This window comes from Etheostoma spectabile, chromosome 4 (assembly GCF_008692095.1).
Source record: "Etheostoma spectabile isolate EspeVRDwgs_2016 chromosome 4, UIUC_Espe_1.0, whole genome shotgun sequence".
Lineage (NCBI taxonomy): Eukaryota > Metazoa > Chordata > Actinopteri > Perciformes > Percidae > Etheostoma > Etheostoma spectabile.
Window position 1 is genome coordinate 6,699,905 of NC_045736.1, and position 12,045 is coordinate 6,711,949.

Below are 12,045 nucleotides of genomic sequence, written 5' to 3' on the forward strand. Positions count from 1 at the left end.
CTAATGCCGCCATGCTAACACCGCAACGCTAATGCTACCAGAGGACCAGGCAAGCGGGCCACGGCTGTTTACTGTGACAGACACCAGAGAAACCACAAGTTGGCTCCATAATAATAGAAACATGCAATTTAACTTTGGCAAAAACCATGCAGCCTGAATTGTTGATAGGGACACAAGCCTACCTTCTCTATGGTCGCTCTGCAATGTATGTCTGTTAGGAATGTTACTATGGCTAACGTTACCATGCCAGCTGCACGGTGATATGTGTGTCAGTAAGAGATTCCCGCTTGTTACAACCTGACATGAAACCATAATGTGTGCGTACAGTGTATAGACAAGCTGTTTTAGTACATTATATGTAGATCAAGCAACAACTAATTTTCATTCATCTACACATTAACTTAGACAAAGTTATAATCATATGTAAGAATGCTATATGTTTATTTGAATTGTATACAATATCGGGGTCAGGAAAGTAGTAAAATCTCCCCCCTGCCAAAATTTCTTCCCCTGCTTCTGGTCAGCGTCCATACCCGACAAACGGTGACTGTGACCTGGTTCAGAAAGTCGGGTACAGAGGGCCGGGTCTTTCTACAGTAGATATTGTAGTTTATCAAAGTCAAGACTGCCAGAGGCGGAGGTCAGTGAAGTCATGTTTGATTCTTGCTCGTACAGCGTTGAACTGACTGAATTGGTAGGTTGGTGGCTCATGAATCTATTATAACTGCCAAGGACAGAGTAATACGAGGGAGCCGGGGAAGAGGGTGGAAGATGGACAAATTGCTATGGCTGTATTTGGCGTCAGCTGTTCATGAGTCATTTTCATAATGAGGCTTTTTCACTCTGTAATAGTTCATTACCTTCATTATACTTTCTTGCCCACAGTGTCGAGGGCTGCAACCAACTCATTTCTAGAAAAAGATGTACATTACACGGAAACAGCTTACGTCAATGAAAATTGTCAGCTAAAAGTGTTTACTCTGAACATCATACAGTAGTTCTGTATGTGTTAGTGGTCATTGCAGTAATTTTGAGTCGTGAAAGGGTGACTGTCAGTGGGTACAGAGCTCCACGAGAACACAGACTTTATGACTGTCAACCAGCCTCTTTGCTGCGCGGTGGGGTAATGTGTTGTTTGGAAATGAAAGACTAGCTAACTAGCTAACATTGACATTGTGGGACATTGGACAATTTTGAGCATAACCATTTTCAACGCTAGCTGTCAGTATTACAGAATGCACCTTTAAAATATAAACCCCAGAAAACAAACTGAAAAAAGTACCTTCTTAGTATCAGTGAAGAATGAGTCCAGTCTCCAGTGGAGCCATCTGTACCAGTGTCATCGTGTACTTCATTAGGAAGTATGGCACTGCAGTGGTCCCGCTTTTGATGCACAGGACATCATAGGCCTCCTGCAAGGCTGCGATCTGAGACAGAAATATTAGGAGTCAGCTATAATTATAGAGAGCTCTGTTCTGTACATTAACACCATCCATCATGATATACAGTGGTGTGAAAAAGTGTTTGCCCCTTCCTCATTTCTGTTCCTTTGCATGTTTGTCAACTTAAGTGTGTCGGAGAATCAAACCAATTTAAACAATAGTCAAGGACAACACAAGTAAACCACAAATGAAATTTGTAAATGAAGGTGTTTATTATTAAAAGGTGAAAAAAAATCCAAACCATCATGGCCGTGGTGAAAAAGTGATTGCCCCCCTTGTTAAAACATACTATAAACTGTGGTTGTCCACACCTGAGTTCAATTTCTCTAGCCACACCTGTTCACAATCAAGGCATCACTTAAAATAGGAGCTGCTTGACACAGTAAGGTCCACCAGAAGATCCTTAAAAGCTACACATCATGCCGAGACCCAAAGAAATTCAGGAACAATTGAGAACGAAAGTAATTGAGATATCACATGGAAAGGGTTAAAGCCATCAAAGCTTTGGGAACCAGCGAACACCAGGAGAGCATTATCCACAAATGGCGAAGACATGGAACAGTGGTGAACCTTCCCAGGAGTGGCCGGCGCCCAAAATTACCCCAAGACTCATCCAAGAGGTCACAAAAGACCCACAACAACGTCTAAAGAACTGCAGGCCTTACTGCCTCAGTTAAGGTCAGCGTTCATGCCTCCACCATCAGGAAAAGAAGGGCAAAAATGGCGCATGGCAGAGTTCCAAGGAGAAAACCACTGCTGAGCAAAAGAACATCAAAGCTCGTCTCAATTTCTCCACAACACATCTTGATGATCCCCAAGACTTTTGGGACAACTTCTGGGACCGATGAGACAAAAGTGTAACTTTTGGAAGGTGTGTGCCAAGTATATCTGGCGTAGAAGGAACACTGCATTTATAAAAAGAACATTATACCAACAGTAAAATATGGTGGTGGTAGTGTGATGGTCTGGGGCTGTTTTGCTGCTTCAGCACCTGGAAACTTGCCGTGAAAAAGGAACTATGAATTGCTGGTCTACCAAGAGATCCTGAAGGAGAATGTCCGACCATCTGTTTGTGTACTCAAGCTGAAACGACTTGGGTTTGCAGCAGGACAATGATCTAAACACACCAGCAAGTCCACCACCAAATGGCTGAGAAAAAACAAAATGAAGACTTTGGAGTGGCTAGCCAAAGTCCTGACCTGAATCCTATTGAGATGTTGGGTATGACCTTAAAAAGGCCGTTCATGCTCGAAAACCCTCTAATGTAACTGAATTAGGACAATTCTGCAAAGATGAGTGGGCCAAAATCCTCCAGGACGCTGTAAAAGCCTCATTGCACGTTATCGCAAACGCTTGGTGCAGTTGTTGCTGCTAAGGGTGGCCCAAACAGTAACAGGTTTAGGGGGCAATCACTTTTTCACACGGGCCATGATGGTTTGGATTTTTTTCACCTTTATAATAACACCTTCATTTACAAATTGCATTTTGTGTTACTTGTGTTGTCCTTGACTATTGTTTAAATTGGTTTGATGTTCCGAAACACTCAAGTGTGACAAACATGCAAAGGAACAGGAAATGAGGAAGGGGGCAAACACTTTCACACCACTGTACACTCACCGGCCACTTTATTAGGTACCCCATGCTAGGAACGGGTTTGGACCCCCCTTTTGCCTTCAGAACTGCCTCAATTCTTCGTGGCATAGATTCAACAAGGTGCGGAAGCATTCCTCAGGGAGTTTGGTCCATATTGACTGATGGCATCACACAGTTGCCGCAGATTTGTCGGCTGCACATCCATGATGGAATCTCCCGTTCCACCACATCCCAAGATGCTCTATTGGATTGAGAATCTGGTGACTGTGGAGGCCATTTGAGAAAGCGAACTCATTGTTCATGTTCAAGAAACCAGTCTGTGATGATTCCAGCTTTATGACATGGCGCATTATCCTGCTGAAAGTAGCCATCAGAAGTTGGGTACATTATGGTCATAAAGGGATGGACATGGTCAGCAAACATACTCAGGTAGGCTGTGGTGTTGCAACAATGCTCAATTGGTACCAAGGGGCCCAAAGAGTGCCAAGAAAAATATTCCCCCCATGACACCACCACCACCACCAGCCCTGAACCGTTGAACAAGGCAGGATTGATCCATGCTTTCATGTTAGACGCCAAATTCTGACCTACCATCCGACTGTCGCAGCAGAAATTGAGACTCATCGGACCAGGCAACGTTTTTCCAATCTTCTATTGTCCAATTTCGATGAGCTGTGCAAATTGTAGTCTCAGTTTCCTTTCTTAGCTGAAAGGAGTGGCACCCGATGTGGTCTTCTGCTGCTGTAGCCCATCTGCCTCAAAGTTCGACGTACTGTGCGTTCAGAGATGCTCTTCTTCCCACCTTGGTTGTAACGGGTGGTTATTTGAGTCACTGTTGCCCTTCTATCAGCTCGAACCAGTCTGGCCATTCTCCTCTGACCGCTGGCACAACAAGGCATTTCCGCCCACAAACTGCCGCTCACTGGATGTTTTTTCTTTTTCGGACCATTCTCTGTAAACCCTAGAGTGGTTGTGCGTGAAATCCAGTAGATTAGCAGTTTCTGAAATAACTCAGACCAGCCCTTCTGGCACCAACAATCAGCCACGTTCAAAGTCACTCAAATCACCTTTCTTCCCCATACTGATGCTCGGTTTGTTGAACTGCAGGAGATTCTCTTGACCATGTCTACATGCCTAAATGCACTGAGTTGCCGACAGTGTGTTGTGGGTCTTTAACCAGTTCGAAAACCTCTAAAAGAAAGCGCCCAGAATCCATGCTGGGTATTTTAGCACTCATTACACGGATAAGTCTTGCTCTGAGAAGTATTTGAGCCATTATGAAAATATACACTGTAACTGTTTAGTGCGTCTACTCTTTATACTCAACCTCTACTTGATATATATATATATATATCAAGTAGAGGTTATATATACACACACACACACACACACACACACACACACACTATATACGTAGATATTGTAATTTATCAAAGTCAAGACTGCCAGAGACTGAGGTCAGTGAAGTCATGTTGTGATTCTGGCTCAATATCAGCGTTGAAGTGATTGAACTTTGGTAGGTTGGTGGCTCACACATCCCTATTATTAACTGCCAAGGACAGAGACAGTAGAATGGAGACGGGAAAGAGGGGGAAGATGGACAAAATCGCTATGGCCTGTAGTTGGCGTCATGCTGTTCATGAGTCATTCTTTCATAATGAGGCTTTTTCACTCTGTAACAATTCACTTCACTTCATTATACTATTCTATAGCCCACAAAGGATCGAGTGCTGCAACCACCTCATTTTCTAGGAAGAGATGTAACTTACACAGAAACAGCTTACGTCAATGAAAATTGTCAGCTAAAACTGTTTACTCTGAACATCATACAGTATGTTCTATGTGTGTGTGGAACTACCATTTCATTGTGCAACCTTTTGTTGTAAAATGACAACAATGAACCTTAAGTTAGTAAATAAGTACTTAAAAAGTATTCAGTCACCAGTAGACAAATTTCAAAATGTACAGTCCAAAATATTCATTCCAATGGTTATATATATATTATAGTAATATAATATCAAATGATCTCTAAAAAGCCAACCTGTTTTGCAGAGAAAACTTGTTCTAGGGCAGACGGCTGTTGGACAATCTTTATTCCTTCTGGGAAACAGAGTGCAGGGAAGCAGAACCAGTAGTAGAAATGGTACTTCTTCAAATCCTAAAAAAGACAATCAAAAAAAGTCACACATGAAGTCCTTAATATAAAAAAACAACAACAACACATTAATAAGATGCTGTTTATACGCACAGCAAAGGTCAGGAGAATGAATTTGCAGAGGAGGGATGGGTCCTTTAATGCAGCTCCAGACTGTATAGCATCCCACATCTACAAAACAAAAGGTGAGAAATTGCATTAATTTAATAATTTAACTCTCATCTGCACAACTTAATGCCTTGATGTCTACAGAAATTACTTACCTATGTATGTATGCAAATGTGTGTGTCACCAAAATAAATTCCTATTGTATGTCTTTTACCTCCAAAGCCTCTTTCTCCAGCAGAGCCTTTTTATCGGCGGTCTTAAAGGCATCAAGTGTGTTGGTGTTGTACAGCGTTCCAATAGCTGGACAGCAACGGGCTGGTGTGGGGCCATCCCTGACAGCAAAACACATAATACTTTTCATTCAAATGTATGTATTTACTGTACTTGTTTTTTTGCACCGTGCTACATTTTGCTATATTGATGGCTTCCAAATGACAGGAAAGTGGGAGCTGATTCAAATTTAGCTCAACCTTAAACTGAACTGGCTGATAAACTTTAAAAAGGAAGATCACCTGATTTATAATTCCCTAACAATCAAACCTTCACTCATCTTTTATGAACACAGTTCAAAAGCTTAAAAAAGAAAACCACCACAGTAATTGCATCTTGACCACATCATTTTGACGCATATTTGAATGTTTAGCTTCACCGATATTTGACTTCTAGCGATCTTGAAATCTAACATTGATTTTTTCCTGAACAAATTGCAGTGTACAAAATTAATTATGTAAATTCAGCCTTTTCAAGCATGAGAAACCATCAATAACTTTAGATGACTTGTTTTATATTATTTACTATTATATTAAGACTTCCCAATGTATTTGAGAGCGGCAGCAGGGAAATTGTCTTTTTGTTGGTGGCTCAACCATTGTATTTTAGATTTGTATTTTTTATTTCACTTTTAAAGACTAAATATCACAAGAAGAAGGGTCAGGTATATGGTTTATATAGGCAACATACAGCATTATACTTACACTTCAAATGCACTGAACTCCAATGTCAGGCGAGTGGGCAAACCAAGTGGGTCACCTATAGGACAGAAATGTGAATATAATAGTTAACCATGTTTTGGTAAAGTTATTTTAAACATGAGCAAAAGTGCCTCAACTTCGCAACATGTATGTGACACTGCTTAAATAACATTTTTATGAAATTGTTTCTAGAATTGTCAAAAAGTGGGAAAAACCAGCAACTGAAGAGTCATCGTTACAACGATAACATCTTGCCACTCACCATTGTAGTAATATCCTTTGATACTTTTGGGGCTTTCGTCCAATCTGTAGTCGTTGAGTTTCTTCTGAGTGAGCTGGTGCCAGAAACCTGCCTCCAGAGCACTGCTGAAGGGAGCAAACTGCAGCTTGATGTCTGGAAGGGAGGACGCTGCTTCACTGGTATCAGATGCCATCACAACTTCACTAACAGGAAGCGCAAGTACTAAAAGCTGTGAAATTAAACAGTTGTGGGTTACAAATGAGTTGCAAGCTCTATAATCGGTCATACCTTCAATACACTTTCAGTATGATGGTTACATTTCCCACTACTGTAGCAACCAACTAACAGACTTAACACATAGGCTACACACTAGAGCCCGACCAATAAAGGATTTTTAAGGCTGATATCGATACAAATATTTGGTGATTTAAAAATCCGATATGTCGATATATCGGCCTATATATATTTTAAAAAAAATAATCCAAAAATGCATTAGTTATTTGTAGTTATTTATGAGTCCTCACCAAAATAATATGATAATTCAATTTAAAAATAAACTTGTGTGTTTTATTGTCACAACAGAACAGAGAAACATTAAAATTTATCAACGTTCTGATAAATAAAATGTATAAAATTTAAGTTTTGAAACTTAAAGTCCTTCTGAACAAAAACACAATAACAACAACAAAAATCAAAGAGTTGTCAACAGGGACGGTCCCCAGACCCAGAGGGGTGGACAAACTATGAATTGGCAACACTAAAAGGTTAAAGGGTTATTAGTCCGTCTTTATTCTATTTTTTAAATATTCATTTATTGGCCATTATAAATGTCAATACCAATAGTTTGGAAAATACCTAATATCGGCTCACCGATATATTGGACTGGCTCCACTACACACAATAAAATAAAATTGTATAAGGTGCTGAGTTAATGACCTCTGATGGTACTGTTTAATACATAAGCCAGTGAAGTTAACAGTAAAAGTATACACTTATTCAGACTAGCTCAGACTAAATAAACAATTTTGGGTTCTGCGGTAACTAATGATTTCATCAAAAGATTTATGTCAGTCAATCTCAAAAGGGATACAGGTTCATCTCCAAAGGATACTTTGTGTACATTCCATTGTTATGCCACCTGATAACAGTAGGCTACTGATGTCATAGTTTTGATAACATGTTGGCAAATCCCGCTGATTATATTAAAAAAAAAACATGCAAACTGAAGCCCTGCCAGTCTTGTGTCATTTGGGTTATCTATTAACAAACATGTGGCACCAAGTCCTTCGACCCTTTAACACTTCAAGGATCGTGTATAGAACTGTGAAGCTTAACAGGTAAATTAAAGTTAATCCATGTATAAATTACATGTACTTTATCAGGATTTTAACGTTACACAGACCACGTAGTGAAATGATTTGCTTTGTAAGCTTAAACTTCTCAATGGTTTTGAAACACGACGAGCATCTCCGAGGAAACAAATCACGATATTACGATATAACTGGATTTCAAACCAGATAAATTAACGTCGAACACATCATGTGTCAAACTGTATTATGCTGAGGCTTGCAAAATGGATGTATAATAACCGTAGACTATTGACCACTTACCAGAGATCCTTACTTCCTGGTCAAGTTGATCATGTGATCACAGGACTTGTCAATACAGCAGTGCAGTGTGGGTAAGTAGTTAGCCAGCTTAGCTTAGCTGCTAAAGAAGTGTGTCTGTAGTTTAAGGTGCAAGTACCATTGAGTAAAATATAAAGTACCAAAATAAAAGCAAGAACGCGCAAACGACGAAGAACGAGAAAACTGACAAAAACCTATACGCGCCGTTTCTTTTCATTACGGATTGAGATGGGTAACGTTACGGACGGTTAAAGGTTGCGAGCCACCGAGAAGTAGCAAACGTTGACGTATGTTTTATCTGTAAAACCGGTTTAAGGCATGGGCGGTTACAAACGAAACATACTTGTATTTAAGCAGGAAGAAGTTCACATTTCCGGAAATGTATGAAAAGAGCTACGAGCTCCTTTTTATCTGAACAGTTACCGCAGTATCATATATTGGCTTCAGGACTGTGAGTTAGGGGCCGTCTCAAAACTACACTGCTGAAAAAAAAACGCACGGTTCAGGGAATGTCACTTAAATGGCCTCTTTGTCTGATGTCTTGTTGTGTTCTTTAACCCACCAATTTAGCACAGTTAATTATTATTTCACAATAATTGTTTTTCATCTGATTTTTTTTTTTTAATCTCTCAACATTTTTGACTGCACTTGTATACAGTTATAGAACTATAAACAAGTTAATGCCATAGGATTAAGGGCATACACATAAACTCCAAGAGACTAGGGGCCAGGGCTAAAGCAATGATATTTAGAAATACAGAGGTTATAAAATCTAACATATCGCTTTTTCATTATTTGGAAATGTAACTTTTCAGTCATATTTTGTATAGATTTTATTCACCAGGATGAATGTCTTCATGCTGTTTCAAAGCCGTTGCCACAATAGAATAAAATTCTGCATTCTGACGTATGTCCGCCCCATTCTTGTGAACTCAAAATGCTTCCAAGTCTTCACTACATATTTCTGTCGGGATCATAGACTATATTAACGGACAGCGCATGTGTGACATAACCAATTGGTTTGTAGAGATCTGCTTTGAGTCATTGAGTTTGCCGTTAAGGGCGCAGCCATCCTGAGAGAGAGAGAGGAGTCCTTACACTCTATGTTACTTTACACACTTTCACTGGCAATCACATCATAGCCACGACCTAAAACGCCCCTTTCTTTTTTTTTAAATAGAGACCATTGTTCAAAAAATGGACATCATACTTTTGTTGCAGAGGACTTAAAACTAGTGATTGAGACCATAAATTCATTATGAATGCCCTCTGCTGGAGTTCGGATAAAATGCAGGTTTAAGGCACTTCGACATTTGCAGCACTTCGCCAAACTGGATGTGTTGTCCATTAATATTAACCGTCTATGGTCAGGACAGCCGTGGATGTAAACTGCAACTTGAAGGGTTGGCAGAGACAGTTTCACTCTTTTATTATATTGATCTCACACACACACACACACACACACACAGGCCCAACATACACACACAAACAAACAGAACTACATGCATTAATATGTGCGATGTCAGAATAAGAGGGGTTACTCCCATTGAAGCGCACCAAGCAGTTGGGGGTTCAGTGTCAGCAGTGCCCGGGAGGAGAACTGGCACCCATTCCACACTCTTTATTGGTCCAGATGGGGAAAAGCTAAATACATTTAGATACTGATTACTTTAAGATTTCCATTGACCTTCCCACGTTTTTTATTACCGTTCATGTTGATTTGGGCAAATTTACACATGCAAGCTGTATTTGTACAACTAACAGAGTGATTAGCTTCCTTTCCAAACTAAAGTATCTATGCCTCATTGCCTAATAAAATATATATGCCTATTTTTGAATGGAAGGGTAAGTAACTACTATCCCTCAAATGACAGATATAGTCATAACAAGGAGCATTATTAAAAACAAAAGTTATCATTTGAGTGCTAGATGACAACTGCTCTCTGTTACCAGTAATAAAACTCTCAAGGATTAAAATGAGGCCAGACAGCAGTTAGAATTTATTGTGACAAGTGTCTAAATTGAGAAACCATTTCTTGTCGTAATGTGCATATGAATTTCATTTACAAAAACATTAAATGGCCACATGAGAGAGCATTGTGGGACAGAAACATTGTAGAAGTTAAGCAATGTTTATAGGATCTACTAGCAGAACGTGATAGCTTTTGTTTGGAAAAAAATTAAAAAGAACATCTGAAACAGTTTTTCCTGAATACCAGCCTCCATCTTGTTGACAGAGATGTACTGTAGAAATGACAAAGTGTAATCACACTTTCTCCATTCTAATTCCACCCCCCTCTGATTTGTTTGATTTGGCTACGGTGAGGGAAAAAAGTATTTGGTCCCCTGCTGATTGTGTATGTTTGCCCACCGACAAAGAAATGATCAGTCTATAATTTTAACGGTAGATTTATTTGAACAGTGAGTGAATGAATAACAACGAGAAAATTGATTTTCATTTTAATGAGGAAAATAAGTATTTGACCCCCTCTCAATCCGAAAGATATCTGGCTCCCAGGTGTCTTTTCTACAGGTAACAAGCTGAGATTAGAAGCACACTCTTAAAGGGAGCGCTCCTAATCTCAGTTTGTTACCTGTAGAAAAGACACCTGTCCACGGAAGCAATCAATCAATCATATTTCAAACTCTCCACCACGGCCAAGACCAAAGAGCTCTCTGAGGATGGCAGGGACAAGATTGTAGCCCTACACAAGTCTGGAATGGGCTACAAGGCCGTTCCCAAGCAGATTGGTTAGAAGGTGACAACAGATGGTGCAATTATTCGCAAATGGAAGAAACACAAAAGAACTGTCAATCTCCCTCGGCTTGGGGCTCCATGCAAGATCTCCTCCCTCGTGGAGTGGCAATGATAATGAGAACAGTGAGGAATCAGCCCACAACTACACGGGAGGATCTCATCAATGATCTCAAGGCAGCTGGGACCATAGTCACCAAGAAAGCAATTAGTAACACACTACGCTGTGAAGGACTGAAATTCTGCAGCGCCCGCAAGGTCCCCCTGCTCAAGAAAGCACATATACACATGCCCGTCTGAAGTTTGCCAATGAACATCTTAATGATACAGAGAACAACTGGATGGAAGTGTTGTGGTCAGAAGAGACCAAATTGTAGCTCTTTGGCAAAAAAAACTCAACTCAACGCGCCGTGTTTGGAGAAGGAGGAATGCTGCCTACGACCCCAAGAACACCATCCCCATGGTCAAACATGGAGGTGGAAACATTATGCTTTGGGGGTGTTTTTCTGCTAAGGGGACAGGACAACTTCAACTTTCATCAAATCTTGGGTGAGAACCTCCTTCCCTCAGTCAGGGCATTGAAAATGGGTCGTGGATGGGTATTCCAGCATGACAATGACCCAATACACACGGCCAAGGCAACAAAATAGTGGCTCAAGAAGAAGCACATTAAGGTCCTGGAGTGGACTAGCCGGTCTCCAGACCGTAATCCCATAGAAAATCTATGGAGGGAGCTGAAGGTTTGAGTTGCCAAACGTCAGCCTCAAAACCTTAATGACTTGAAGAAGATCTGCAAAGAGGAGTGGGACAAAATCCTTCCTGAGATGTGCGCAAACCTGGTGGCCAACTACAAGAAACGTCTGACCTCTGTGATTGCCCACAAGGGTTTTACCACCAAGTACAAAATCATGTTTTGCAGAGGGGTCAATTACATATTTCCCGCATTAAAATGCAAATCAATTTCTTTTTGACATGCGTTTTTCTGGATTTTTTTGTTATTTTTCTCCCACTGTTCAAATAAATCTATAATTCTTTAATCTGTAAATAATAATTAAAATTATAGACTGATCATTTCTTTGTCAGTCGGCAAATGTACAAAATCAGCAGGGAATGTAAGTAGTGACTCACAACCCGTCTGTGTTCACTGTATTA

General features: G+C 40.2%; 1 protein-coding gene across 3 annotated transcripts in view; it reads right to left on the reverse strand.

Moving 5' to 3' along the window:
• Positions 1-8,595, reverse strand: part of atg7 (ATG7 autophagy related 7 homolog (S. cerevisiae)) — a 61,848-nt gene extending 53,253 nt beyond the window's left edge. Inside the window, exons 1-6 of one of the 3 annotated variants that reach the window (XM_032512795.1) lie at positions 8,482-8,595; positions 6,532-6,739; positions 6,273-6,327; positions 5,513-5,630; positions 5,284-5,361; positions 5,077-5,193 (exon numbers count right to left, since the gene is read on the reverse strand). In XM_032512795.1, coding sequence (XP_032368686.1) covers positions 5,077-5,193; positions 5,284-5,361; positions 5,513-5,630; positions 6,273-6,327; positions 6,532-6,703 — 540 coding nt within the window. In that variant the 5' untranslated portion in view covers positions 6,704-6,739; positions 8,482-8,595. Of the gene's footprint in view, positions 1-1,282; positions 1,305-5,076; positions 5,194-5,283; positions 5,362-5,512; positions 5,631-6,272; positions 6,328-6,531; positions 6,740-8,120 lie in introns of those variants that run through there. The other 2 variants (XM_032512794.1, XM_032512796.1) reach the window with 2 other exon arrangements.
• Between the last annotated feature and the right edge of the window lie 3,450 nt (positions 8,596-12,045).